Source organism: Alosa alosa, chromosome 15 (assembly GCF_017589495.1).
Source record: "Alosa alosa isolate M-15738 ecotype Scorff River chromosome 15, AALO_Geno_1.1, whole genome shotgun sequence".
NCBI lineage: Eukaryota > Metazoa > Chordata > Actinopteri > Clupeiformes > Clupeidae > Alosa > Alosa alosa.
This window is the reverse complement of record NC_063203.1, coordinates 31,435,463-31,450,462: the sequence shown is the minus strand read 5'-3', so window position 1 is coordinate 31,450,462 and position 15,000 is coordinate 31,435,463. Positions and strand designations below refer to the sequence as shown.

The following is a 15,000-nucleotide window of genomic DNA, read 5'->3' as shown; positions in this document are numbered from 1 at the left end:
GAACACACACACACATACATACAAGCACACACACAAGCACACACACACACATACAAGCGCACACACACATACAAGCGCACACACACACACAAGCGCACTCACGCAAGCACACACACACACACAGTGATGTAATCCAGTGGTTCTCAAATGGGGGTACGCGTACCCCTGGGGGTATGTGAAGGCATTCCAGGGGGTACGTGAGATTTTAACCCTTAGAACCCCATTGACACAAAGTCCGTCAAAAAAACACACTCTTTCTTCTCTGTTACATTGCTCCGGAACTGTTCATCGCAGCGACATGAAACCGTTATTGCCTGACAGAGCAAAAGTGGGGCTTTCCAACGAGACCACACACTTGTCTGTACATTAAAGTATGAAAATAAAAATAAAAATCATGAAATTAAATCAAATTGCATCATATTTACAGTCTGTACTTCTCTGCGTTCACCTTCGCACCCATTACTCTCGTTTGAATTACTCACGAACCTGTGAACTCATAGATATGGCAAGCATGATCAGATGAAAGAGGAGACACTGGGCTATCCATTGGTACAAAGTATGTCGATCTTTCTGGCTGATGAAAACAGACGAAGTGACTGCAAAATAATAACGTCATGTACAAAAACCAACGCTGCACAGATTACTCTCGTTTGAATTACTCACGGACCTGTGATCGCATAGATATGCCACACATGTCAGATGAAAGAGGAGACACAGAGCTATCATTTGATACCAAGTACATCCTTCTGGGTTATGAAACAGACGAAGTGACAGCAAAATAATAACTTCATAAAGCTCGACTTACCTCACGTTTTTGTCTGTTTTTGTGGCAAAGCATGTTTATAATCCAACGCTATTGTGTGTTTCTCTATGGCAAAGAATGTTCATAATCCGGTTTTGAGATCCTAGCAAATTCCTGCATGGCATCCAATTCAAGGCTCACATTGCATCCCAATTTGTTCGACAAAGAAACACCTTTTTTGCCTTTACTTTGTTCTTGGCAATGCAGTAAAAAGTTGTAGAGAATCATAGATGCAGACACCATAGGCACACATTGGCTAACACGCAAACTCAGGTTAAGTCAGGTCAGATCAGTTCTGTCACAGATATGGAGCACAGAAAGATCATTTTTAATCACTTAATAAAAAAATGGCATTTATTTCTGTAAGGCGCACACCACATATGTCTGTAAATTGCTCAGCCCCAGAGAATCCCTCCACCATGGCAATGATATTGCCAGATTCAGGACAGTCCGCCCGACACACACACACACACACACACACGCTTAGACACACACGCACACACACACGCGCTTAGATACACACACGCGCGCTTAGACACACACACACACTTAGACTACAGCTACACTACACCGAACCAGTTTCAACAAGGATTTTTGGATCAAATCCAATCTACGTCCACTAACACTGGCCTTAAAAACCTGCATTAGAATTCATAATTCTGATTCTTGAAAATCATGACAAACGCACAGTCAATAAGTATGGGTACGGGGGAATAAATAACCATCAGATCAGATCTGAACCCTAGGGTAGGGTACGGGGGAAATGGGCAGATCAGATCTGAACCCTGGGGTAGGGTACTGGGGGAAATGGGCAGTAGATCTGAACCCTGGGGTAGGGTACTGGGGGAAATGGGCAGTAGATCTGAACCCTGGGGTAGGGTACGGGGGAAATGGGCAGATCAGATCTGAACCCTGGGGTAGGGTACTGGGGAAATGGGCAGTAGATCTGAACCCTGGGGTAGGGTACTGGGGGAAATGGGCAGTAGATCTGAACTCTAGGGTAGGGTACTGGGGGAATAAATAACCATCAGATCAGATCTGAACCCTAGGGTAGGGTACGGGGGAAATGGGCAGATCAGATCTGAACCCTAGGATAGGGTACGGGGGAAATGGGCAGTAGATCTGAACCCTGGGGTAGGGTACTGGGGGAAATGGGCAGTAGATCTGAACCCTGGGGTAGGGTACTGGGGGAAATGGGCAGTAGATCTGAACCCTGGGGTAGTAGGGTACTGGGGAAATGGGCAGTAGATCTGAACCCTGGGGTAGGGTACTGGGGGAAATGGGCAGTAGATCTGAACCCTGGGGTAGGGTACTGGGGGAAATGGGCAGTAGATCTGAACCCTGGGGTAGGGTACTGGGGGAAATGGGCAGTAGATCTGAACCCTGGGGTACTGGGGGAAATGGGCAGTAGATCTGAACCCTGGGGTAGTAGGGTACTGGGGGAAATGGGCAGTAGATCTGAACCCTGGGGTAGTAGGGTACTGGGGGAAATGGGCAGTAGATCTGAACCCTGGGGTAGGGGTAGGGTACTGGGGGAAATGGGCAGTAGATCTGAACCCTAGGGTAGGGTACTGGGGGGAAATGGGCAGTAGATCTGAACCCTGGGGTAGTAGGGTACTGGGGGAAATGGGCAGTGTTTGCTTTATTCCTAAATGGATTCAATTTATTTTTCCCTCAAAATTCTACACATAATACCCCATAATGACAACGACATAAAGAGTTTGTTTGAGTGAAGAAATCACTTGTACATAAGTATTCACAGCAGAACCACTCACATCTTGGACACAAACTGTTCAACCTCCTTCCCTCTGGTAGACGATACAAGGCACTGTTTGCCAAAACCAGCTGACACAAAGACAGACTCTTCTCCCAAGTAGTCACTCTGCCCCCACCCACTGAACTGAACTACACTGAACACTCAGAAACAGCCCCCACCCTTACAAACAGCCCCCACCCTTACAAACAGCCCCCACCCTTACGAACAGCCCCCACCCTTACAAACAGCCCCACCCTTACAAACAGCCCCCACCCTTACAAACAGCCCCCACCCTTACACTGAACAAAGTCAATCAACACTGTGACTCTTCTGCTCATCTACCTCATGTATACTTCAACCTTACAATTACATTATTACACGGCTCTTCATAATGCTGCAGAATGCTCTATTCACTTGAATGGGCCTTCCCAACATTCAGTGGTCTGCTAATTCTCAATAACAGACCGTTGCTAAGTATAACAGACCGCTGTCAAGCAAAATGGGCTTTGTGCTTCTATTTTGACGTTTTTCATATCACTACATAAAGGACTGGAACTTCATTCAAAAGTGAAAGCAGACGGTTGATCAGCTGTGTTCTAAAGAATGTTTGATTCAAGTTCAGCGTGTGCTGTTGTGAACGATTTGTTTCTCACCAAAAGCCACGATGAAACGGTAACAAATAGGCTACAGCCTAGGCTATGTAGGCTAAAGAGTCACATCGTGGGGAGTTTATTGTTTCGTTTTGGCAAGTAGCCGTGTAATAAGTGGGATAATGTATCATTATTGGTTAAATAAGTCCCTTCAGGGTGGAACAAGATCGCCCTGTCGGGACTTACAGTATTTTCCCAATAATGACCGGCGTTCTATACATTATCCCTTACATAACTGTTTTTAATACATCATCATTAACTTGTACTTAACTGCCTTGCAATATATTTATTTATTTTTATAACTGTATATTGCATCTCCACGACTTGGCAACCTTGACAGGGACAACAAGGAAGCAGACATCCACAGCTACCCCCCCAATTACCCGATACCGTGTCCATGTATTGATTTGCAAATGTACACATACATATATGTACATGTATTTATTCTCATACATAGCCATGTTCTACTGTCTTCATTCAAATCTTACTGTTCTCATACACAGCCATGTTCTACTGCCTCCATTCAAATCTTACTGTTCTCATACACAGCCATGTTCTACTGCCTCCATTCAAATCTTACTGTTCTCATACACAGCCATGTTCTACTGCCTCCATTCAAATCTTACTGTTCTGTTGTTATTCTTTTTACTCTTTATGGTTTTTATTTCTAGTCTTATACGGAATTGCGTTTTCTAGTCTTATATGGAATTGCGTTTTCTAGTCTTATATGTTAAGTGAGTGTTGTACTTTGAGAGCAAAGATTAACCAGAGTCAAATTCCTTGTTCGTTTACGCAAACCTGGCCAATAAAGTTGATTCTGATTCTGATATCGAAGGAGTGGATTGTGTGTATGTCCTAGAATGTCCTTGATTGCGATTTTCATGTGACGGCGCTGCACCAACACATTACTGTGTCAGAAGTTATTGCTCCGACTCCATCGTAGGTGCTTGTTCGCTCAGACTCCATCGTTTCGACTCCATCGTAGGTGCTTGTTTGCACGTCGACAGACACCGTTTCCAGCAGGATATCGCCTCGTGATGGACATTATAGAACATAGCCTACACAGTGCTTCTAATGATCAAGAGGGATTTATTTGTCACATACACAGTTACATTAGGCTATATAATACCTACAGCGTCTTTAGGTTGCATATAATCCGCCCCCATTCACTGTATGGCTGTCAATACACTTCTCTATAAGCAGCATGGCCATAATCACGTGAAACAAGCACAACGAATCAGGTTTGTACATCATCTCTTTTCAGATGGTTCCGCAACACACTACTGACATACAGTCCACATTTGTCCGATACGGCTTCGGAGCAAAATGAGTTCGGGGTCTCCAGCGGATCCAAATCGCTCCACTTCGGACACGCTGATTCAATGGTCGAATGTGGACGAGAGGGCAAATCGTAACAAAAGTGGGATACATTTGTACGAGAGGGCAAATCGTAACAAAATTGGGATACATTTGTATCCGACGTAATGTAGATGCAGCCCTAGACACAGAAGCTCACAGAATCTTATGTCAGAGAGAGAGAGAGAGAGAGAGAGAGAGAGAGAGAGAGAGACTTTTTTTTTTAACTTTTAAAGGTTCCTTTATTGACAGTCAAAAACAAAACCAAGACCAAGTAGCAATAAAACCAGCCCCTATTAAACCCTCACCCCACCCCCAACACCCACATAGAGGAAACCCAAAGAAAAACACAAATTATGCAAACATTTAAAAAAAAAACAACAAAAAAAAGGGAAAACAAGCAACCAGGCAGACGGACCAAACTAGGTACCAGTCACCCTTGAATAGTTCAGAACTTGAACAATAATTTCCCTTCCTCATCCAATGCACTGAAAACTGTTAATAATTGTCTACAGTCCACAGCCTTGTGGCCAAGAATGGTTTTAACAAAGGCATCAGTTCTGTTAAGCCTGTCCCCTCCACCCTGTTCCTCTGGGACAGCCATACTGCCATCTTAGCCTGTCCAAAATCAAAACTCAAAAGAACCACGTGAGCCTTCCTAGCCACAGAATATTTGGGACCAAAAATAAACAAACTACAAGGAAATAAACTCCCCCAATCTCCCACACCACTCCTTCACTAACTCAAACAACCCCCTCAAACTTATCCAAATCCGGTAAAATACCTCCCTACCAGTCCGTCTACCTTCGGTCTCATCCAAGTAAGCCTTAATCTGATCAACAGTATACATCCTCACCATATACAGTCTATGTTTACGACAGATAGTTTTTATTTTATGTTCTGCTATGATCTGGATAATGTTTCGACTATGTTACAACTGATAAGAGCATGACAAATAAAGTGACCAAATCACTTTGTAATATTTTATCCCAGAAATACTTATGGGTATTAATTTACAGTAATGTTAATAGTAGGATCTAGCTGCTCTAACAATATTAGTGCTGTTATCACCCGTTTCTGTAGCTATTTAAATGTGCAATCACGACCCGTTTCCTCCTGCAACATCACTGGCATGTTTATATGACTATCAGACCCTGAACAAAGCAATACAGAGGGTCCCCGTTAAAAATTGACACTTCATTCACGATAATGGTGATTCACGCAGCTGGGTGACATGTAAGTACAACTGCAGCCGCTTTGGGGCAGCATAGTCCGCTGTATGTTCAACGTTCGAACCGGACGGCGATTCGACAGCAAGGGCTGTGATTGGCCGAGGTTTTCAGTGCGTTTCTCTTTTTTTAGCAGCCCCTGCAACATGCTAATCCACTGTAGCCTAAGCTTTGTACATAATGTTAAACATAGTTTTGGATTCAGTGGCAAGATTTCTTGATTGTATAGTGCCTGTCTCTCAGTAATGTTTTAAAATGAGAGCTTCTGGCCAGCTGGCAGTAGGCTACTTTGTCGGTAGTCATGAGAAGTTCGCTTGCTAACAGAACATAAAAATGCTGCCCAGAAACCTTGTGAATAGTTCTGACACTAACGAGGTTGAATATAGCCTTTGCCTACAGCATCTCCTTAACAGTAATTACAGCATTCATATGACAAAGGAAAACGAATCCGGTCACTCAAGACTGTGCCGCAGCCGTGGCGCAGAAGACGCTTTGGTGGCCGTCCACAACGTTATAAACTTAACCTAAATAGCGGCTGCTGTAAGCTACAATCGGATTTTATTGTATACCCCTGTTGTCTCTATGATGATAACATCTCATTTCCGACTATATTTCAAAGTGTGCCGTTCATTTGCATGATTAACATAACATCGTATTTTGTCATTTTTGGTAAGACATGCATTCCGTTAGGGATATTGAACATATTTAACATTCTCTAACCATCATTGATTTCGAATTGGTGCAGTTGTCAGCACAAAAAATCATTTTATTTTTTTGCTCTTTGCATTGCTCTATGCTGTTCTATGGTGCTTTCTGCCTCTTGGTTTGCGACGCATGTTTTCGTGACGTTTCATAGAAATCCATATATAATGAGCGATAAAAGGACTTGTTGGACGTTTTGGGACATTAATCTACATGTAGGCTACGTTAAGTTTTTAAGGATTGTATGTCCTTAATTTATTTATATAGGCCTATTTAGGCTACTTGCGCAAAACCCTGGGTACTTTTATTGCCACACAACAATATTGGTGGTATTTGTTACATTAGCTTCAAAAGGCACCGCTTCAGAAAGCTGCACTGCTTGTGAAAGAAAGGGTGGGGAGGGGAGCTTGCAGCCAAGTGTCGGAAAAATGCATAGCCTACAACACAGAACCCGCCTCGCATTAGTCACTGACAGTAGACACGCTTCCAGCCTAATGACTTTCACACATTTTGAATGATTTACAGTAGGCTATACATTAGCGCCCACGTGTAGAGACTGTGCAGAATACAATGTGTGAATGATGCTCAATGATTTGCCAATAGCCTATAATAGTCTTCTGCTGGGTTGCATGTACTGTATAGCCTACAGTTTTACTGTACATTTTTTCAGCCTTTATTGGTTAAATGACCATTTTATTACTTAAAATATTTCTTAACTTCAAAAACACAGTGTCTAAAACTCTGTGTCATTCAGACTCAACCCTCTTGACGTTTGGTGATTAATTGACAGCTGTTTTGGGACACGTTAAACTTTCTTTATAATGAGCGCATAAAACGACTTGTTCAAAGTCAAAGTCAAAGTCAGCTTTATTGTCAATTTCTTCACATGTTCCAGACATACAAAGAGATCGAAATTACGTTTCTCACTATCCCACGGTGAAGACAGACATATTTTACCAATTTTAAGTCCACAGACAAACATAACATTCAAGTAAACAAAAAAGTAAGTAAATAAGTAAATAAGAGGGCACATATAATAATGAAAAAATAAGAGCAGCAAAATTTTTTTGAAATTGTGCATAGACAGTCAATAAAAAACTAGTGCAAAGTCAGGCCAATAAGAGGCTTGGGTAGTTCTGTTTGACCTGAGTAATAAAGAAAGTGGCATAGTGGTGCAAGTTATGTAAGAGCAGCAGAAGTGTTGTGTTTTCAGGACAACAACACCAAGTTGTAAAGTGTACAAGTGTGCAAGTGTTCAAGTGTGCAAGTGGAGTAGTGCAGGCGGCCATTGTGGGTCCAATGTCCAGGATGTTATGTAGCTGAGGGTGGAGGGGGAGAGGAGGGAGAGAGTTCAGCATCCTTACAGCTTGGTGTATGAAGCTGTTGGTGAGTCTGGTAAAAGGGAGCCGCAGGCTTCTGTACCTCTTCCCAGAGGGCAGTAGATCAAACAGATTGTGAGCGGGGTGACTTGCATCACCACAATTTTGGTCGCCTTGCGGGTGAGGTGGGTGGTGTAAATGTCCTTCAGGGAGGGAGTGAAGCACCAATGATCCTTCCAGCTGTGTTCACTATGCGCTGCAGGGCTTTCCTGTTGTATTCAGTGCAGCTTCCGCCCCACACAGTGATACAGCTGGAGAGGATGCTCTCAATGGTGCCTCGGTAGAATGCGGTCATGATGGCTGGTGGAGCACTTGCTCGCCTGAGTTTCCGCAGGAAGTACAGGCGGCGCTGAGCCTCTTCGCCAGTGATGCAGTGTTGGTGGTCCAGGAGAGGTCTTCACTGATGCACCCCCAGGAATTTGGTGCTGCTCGCTCTCTCCACCACAGCACCGCCGATGGTCAGTGGCAGGTGTGGGTGTGACCTCTCCGGAAGTCAACAACAATCTCTTTGGTCTTGCTGACGTTCAGCAGGAGGTTGTTGTCCCTGCACCACGTGGTCAGATGGTCGACCTCCAACCTGTATTGAGTCTCGCCGCCCTTGGTGATGAGACCCACCAGAGTTGTGTCGCCAGCAAATTTCACTATGTGATTGTTGCTGTAGGTTGCAGTGCAGTCATCGCCAGCAGGGGTGAAGAGCAGCGGACTGAGCACGCAGCCTTGGGGGCCCCTGTGCTCAGTGTGATGCTGCTTGAGGTATTGTTGCCAACACGCATTACTTGGGGCCTCTGACAGAGGAAGTCCAGTAGCCAGTTGCAGAGGTAGGTACTGAGTCCCAGTTTGTCGAAGTTTGCAGATGAGTTGTTGTGGTATTATGGTGTTGAATGCAGAACTGAAGTCTATAAACAGCAATCTCACATATGAGTCTCTTTTTTCCAGGTGGGTGAGGGCTGGGTGGAGGGCAGAGCAGATTGCATCCTCTGTAGACCGCTTGGCTCGGTATGCAAACTGGAAGGGGTCCAGGGTGGGGGGAGAATGGCTTTGATATGTGACATGACAAGCCGCTCAAAGCACTTCATGATGATGGGTGTCAGTGCCACAGGGCGGTAGTCATTGAAGCAGGATGGAGCAGTTTTCTTCGCACAGGTATGATGGTGGCAGCTTTGAAACATGATGGGATCGATGGCTTGCTTCAGGGAAGTGTTAAAGATGTCTGTGAAGACATCCTTAAGCTCCCCTGCGCAGTCCTTCAGCGCACGACCTGGGATGTTGTCTGGACCTGTTGCCTTACGGTGTTGATAGCAGCAAGTGTCCTCTTCACGCCTGTCGGCAGAGAGGCACAGGGGCTGCTCATGTAGAGGGGGATGGGTCTTCTGTGGGCAGGTGCTGTTTTGTGCTTCAAAGCGAGCAAAGAAGCGGTTCAGGTTGTTGAGCAGAGGGATGTTGCTCTCACAGCTCTGTGGCGCGGGCTTGTAGTCCGTGAGGGCCTGAATGCCCTGCCATAGGCTTTGTGAGTTCCTGCTGTCTTTGAAGTGGGTGGTTATCTTGTGAGTGTATTCCTTTTTGCTTCCTTGATGCCACGGGACAGGTTGGCTCGCTGCTGTTTTCATGCCAGCTTCATCCCCAGCTCTGTAGGCTTTGTCTCTGGCCCTCAGCAGCCTGAGGACATCCCCTGTCAGCCATGGCTTCCAGTTAGTCCGAAAGTGATGATGTCTTTTGTGTGGGTCACATCATCGATGCACTTGGTGATGTAAGAGGTTACAGTGTCTGTGTGCTCCTCTATGTCTGTCCGGTTGTTGTAAGTGGCTGCCTGCTTAAACATTTCCCAGTCTGTTGTGTCAAAGCAGTCTTGAAGAGCATCGAGGCTCCTCAGGCCACACTTTTACCTGCTTACGAACCGGGTTTGTTCGCTTTACCCTTTGTCTGTATGCGCGGCATTAGCATAACAGTGATATGGTCTGAAAGTCCAATGGGGAGGGGTGGCTTTGTATGCTCCTTTGTGTGTAGTGTAGACCAGGTCCAGGATGTTATCTCCTCTTGTTGGAAAATCAACATGCTGGTGTAGCTTTGGAAGTACAGTTTTAGATCAGCATGGTTAAAATCTCCAGTGAAGATGGTGAAACCGTCTGGGTGTGCCATCTGTTGTTCACTGACAGCCTGGTACAGTTCACTAAGAGCCGCGTTCTTATCGCTGTTGTTGTTGGTGGCGGGATGTATACTGCGACTAGCAGAATCGCGAGTAATTTCCCTTGGCAGGGAAAAAAGACGGCACTTTATGATCATAAACTCTGCCAGTGGTGAGCAGTGTTTGCATACTACTACAGTGTCCCGCACCATTCGCCACGGATGTAAACACAGATTCCTCCTCCTCGTGATTTACCTCCCTTTACAATGGCCCTGTCTGCTCGATAGCATGCTAGCTGCTCCAGTTGTACAGCAGAGTCCGAATGTTGTCATTTAACCAAGTCTCAGTGAAGACGAGCACACAGCAGTTACTTACTGTCGGGTTCGTTGATCTCAGCAGTCGTTATGTGATCCATTTTGTTGTCCAGTGATCGTACATTTGCCAGGAGAATGGATGGTATGGCTGGGCGAAGTTGGGCTGGTTAAGCCCTGCCCTGACGCCTCGGGCTACCCCTCTTCTGCTTCCTCGCACACCGCTTCCGACGCTTTTCTTTCCGGGAGGAGTAGCAGGCGAGAGTCCGGTGTTGTTGCAGGCGGAGTAGTCGAGTTCCTTTAGCGCCTCTGTCTCTGTTGTTGTTTGGGACATTGCTTACGTTAAGCTTTTTTTTTTTTTCACGTTAAGGATTATCTCCTTAATTTATTTATATATTTAGGCTACTTGCGCAAACCCTGGATACTTTTATTGCCACACAACAATATTGGTGGTATTTGTTACATTAGCTTCCAAAGGCACCGCTTCAGAAAGCTGCACTGCTTGTGAAAGAAGGGTGGGGGAGGAGCTTGCAGCCAAGTGTCGGAAAAATGCATAGCCTACAACACAGAACCCGCTTCGCGACTAGTCACTGACAGTAGACACGCTTCCAGCCTAATGACTTTCACACATTTTGCAGAGAAAGCCTGGTAGCCGAGAGCAGAGAAAGCTCGAGTAGCCGAGAAAGACGCCGAGAATGATCGGTTGAAAGCGGAGGTCAAAACCTCAAATGAAAGAGCTTCAACAACTCCGAGAGACCACTTGGAGAGCCACAGAGACATTTTTGATGAGAGCTGGAATCGGAGAACTTCAGGCACGCACGCGGAGCAGAGTTTGATGGCTGAGAGACCAATCCCCAGGTGCACTCGACACCAGCCCAGAACGTCCTCCTTGCAGATGTCTCCATTGGCCCTCTCCGTCACACTCAACGACAGCATCCAAGTTCCTAGTCAACACGCAGACGGTGACCATGCGTGATGTTGGTCCAGAAGACCACGCCAAGATTCACCAACAGAGCTACGCCAAGTGGGCAGATACGGATGCCTGCTCTTCAGGTCCATCGTCACAGAGGAACACTATAAAGCCTGGAGCAAAACCACCAACTGGGATGGAGCGAAGGGCAAGCGAGCACTGCCGCAAAATGTGAAAAACGTGTGGTCTCAACACTACAACGAAAGTTCCTGCTATGGGGAGGAGTGAACTGAAGGACTGCATCAATAAGATCAACGAATTCCTCCAAGACAACACGCAGATCTTCCCAGGATTCAACGTGCTTTAAATTTAGACTGTAGAATGTAGACTGTTCATTATTTCAATAAATACGCTTTCTCTGAAGCACTTTCCGACTTCGTCTTTCTATAGGCTAAGCATATCATGGAAATAGAGTAGAAAACTGGATTTAACTAAACAAATGTAACTAAGTAAACTGATTGTTTTACTCTACAGTAGGCTATGTTCCCCTCTCAGGCTGTACAGTAGGCCGATTGAAAGTAGGCTAATGAGCTCAATGACACCGTTAGCACTTCCATTGGGAAACTTTCATTTGCAGACTTTCACAACTGATTGTTTAGCCTACAGTAGTAGCCTACTGTAGGCCTGCTCTACAGTAGCCTAGGCTATAGGTTATGTTCCCCCTCTCAGGCTGTACAGTAGGCCTATTGAAAGTAGACTAATGAGCTTAGACACATTAGCTTCCAGCCTAATGACTTTCACACATGAAATGATTTACAGTAGACACATAGCTCCACGATGGCGAATTAGGCTAGTAGGTGCAGCAAGTGCAGTCGCACCAGGGCCTGTGACCTCCGTCGCTACCCCCAATGCAATTGCTGGAAAATTCTATACGGTCCTTTCTGACTACCTGCCTTTGACCAGGCCAAGGCTATGAGCATGAACATTTAAATAAATGGGGGTTCAGAGTACATTTGAAAATGTTAGGAGCACGGAGAGTGAAGCGTCAGTTTGTGAACTATCGGAAGATGAGCTTAACGATGCAGAGATACTTCAAAGTGCAGGTATTTAATGCAACTCTGGACATCATAATCAGTCAGCTCTCCCAAAGATGTGCAAGCATCGCGGAAACTTGTTATGTGGTTGAGTCTTTACGTCCCTATGATCCTTCAACTCGAGGTGATGATGAACTGCTTGAAAGGCAGCACGTTTGTCAGACCATTATAGCATGGACATTGCACCGACATTCCCAACACAACTCCTCTCATTTAGGTCTTGCTTTAAAGCAGAGATTTCACAGAAGTCATCTATTTTCAACTTGCCAAAAGGCTGGTGGTAGATTATGACAGTGTAACATCCACATAGGGAAGTGTGTACTGCTCTCATGTTGTTTCTACATTGCCTGTGACTGTGGCAACATGGCGATCTTTTTCCAAATGTTCAGCAATTGCTGGTGTACAGGCTATAATCAATTAGCTAAATAATTTGTCCAGCTGTTTAAAGCATTTTTTTTTTAGGTGTTACATTCAAAAGCCAAAAGGTGCTTTGATATCTTTTTTTTAAGCGTCGGCAAGCAGGCATGCTGCGGTTGCAATGAATGAGGATAATTGGTTTTATCTTGGTGTTATTTTGCATTTTGAATATGACTCGCTCCAACGCATTATACTTTTTGCCGCGGTGCTTTCTTAAAAGGAGCTGCATCTTTAACAATTGCATCTACATTTTCATATTAGAATGTTTTTGTCAAGTGTAGCTTAAACTACCGTGATCAAATTAAGTTTCCGTGCCCCGCTGAAAGTCTCTTATAAACTATCGTTACACTATCAAATCTATAAGTAACCGTGACAAATAGGGTATAAGATATATAAACTCACACTATTGTATTATCATATATGTTTGGTAATGGTTCAGCTTTCTCTGATTGTTCTACTGACTTGGAAACTGCATCATGGAAGCAGTAAGTCAAGTCGCATCAAAAATAGTAGTGGCAGAACTCCAAAGTGACACCTTGTGGTTGTTTGTGTCAACTGCAGTTTGTGCCATTTCTGCTGAGAAAATGGGGATCGTGATTCCTGAAGGATCCCGTCCAAACTGAACGGGGACCCACTGTACATGTTTATATGACGATCAGACCCTGAACAACGCAATACATCACTGGCATGTTTTATATGACGATCAGACCCTGAACAAAGCAATACATTACTGGCATGTTTATATGACTATCAGACCCTGAACAAAGCAATACATTGAACTAGAAAGATGTGAAATTAATGGTGTTCACTCCATCATAATGTAATCCTAATATAATTTGCCGTGCGTTACCTATCTTATAGCCGTCCAGCATGGTGCGGCCACTTGACATGTCTGCAGATATACAACAGCGGCCATGTGCATGCTAGTTAGTGATTTATTTTATATAGCATTCATGTGCATGGCAGTTAGCGATATAGTTTCTATAGCATTTATTTACATGCTAGTTAGCGATATAGTTTATATAGCATTTATGTACATGGCAGTTAGCGATAGTTTATATATATTTCTTCTACATTCCATAACCATAACCATATCATTTTATATATGGTGTCTCTGGGTGTGCTCGTGCATTTGAGTGTGTGTGTGAATAGTACCTCCTCTCCTCTTCTCTTCTCTCCTCTCCTCTCCTCTCTCTCCCCCCCTCTCCTCTCCTCTCTCCTCTCCTCTCCTCTCCCCCTCTCTCCTCTCCTCTCCTCTCTTCCTCTCCCCCTCTCTCCTCTCCTTTCTTCTCTTCCTCTCCTCCTCCCTCCCTCCTTTTCGCGCTCTCTCCATTTGAGTCATTAGACTTGATGGGGAGAGAGAGGTTTTGAAATGTCTTGGTCTGTGTGTGTGTGTGTGTCTGTGGAATGTTACTCTGAGATAAACTCTGACCTCACACACACTCACACTCAAAGGAGGGGTGACGTTTCCTGGGGGAAGTGAGAGACTAGTAGGAGAACAACACACACACACACACACACACACACACACACAAATATACACACACACACGCAAACGCACGCACGCACACGTTCACACACACACACGCACCGACACACAGGAGTGGTGTTGTCCACTGGGGGAAGTGAGAGACTAGCAGGAGAACGCACATACACACACACACACACACGCACATACACACACACACACGCGCACCGACACACAGGAGTGGTGTTGTCCACTGGGGGAAGTGAGAGACTAGCAGGAGAACACACACACACACACACACACACACACACCGCGCATCGACACACAGGAGTGGTGTTGTCCACTGGGGGTAGTGAGAGGCCGGAGTTGATCAGGCAGCTTTATCGCTTGACCACTTACTTTGCTAACTTGCTGCTGAACTCTGAGGCATTGTGGGTAATGCAGTTTTGTATTTGTCCAGTGCCGGATGGTGTGCAAGGGATGTTTTCTCTTACCCGAGGACCATGTATGGCGTTCTGCGCGACGCCGATACGGAAGTGGGACCTGCGTCATCGAGACGTTCGACATCGGCAAACTCACCGCCAACGCCGACGTAGGCTACTACTCTTGTGAGGACCACACACACACACACACACACACACACACACACACACACACACACACACACACACACACACACACCGACGTAGGCTACTACTCTTGTGAGGACTACACACACACACACACACACCGACGTAGGCTACTACTCTTGTGGACACACACACACACACACACACACACCCGGCGTGGGGCTGCTACTCTTGT

General features: G+C 45.3%; 1 protein-coding gene across 1 annotated transcript in view; it reads left to right on the top strand.

Moving 5' to 3' along the window:
• Positions 1-15,000, top strand: part of stard10 (StAR-related lipid transfer (START) domain containing 10) — a 30,201-nt gene that overhangs the window by 8,567 nt on the left and 6,634 nt on the right. Inside the window, exon 2 of the mRNA XM_048265166.1 lies at positions 14,657-14,804. Coding sequence (XP_048121123.1) covers positions 14,657-14,804 — 148 coding nt within the window. The remainder of the gene's footprint in view (positions 1-14,656; positions 14,805-15,000) is intronic.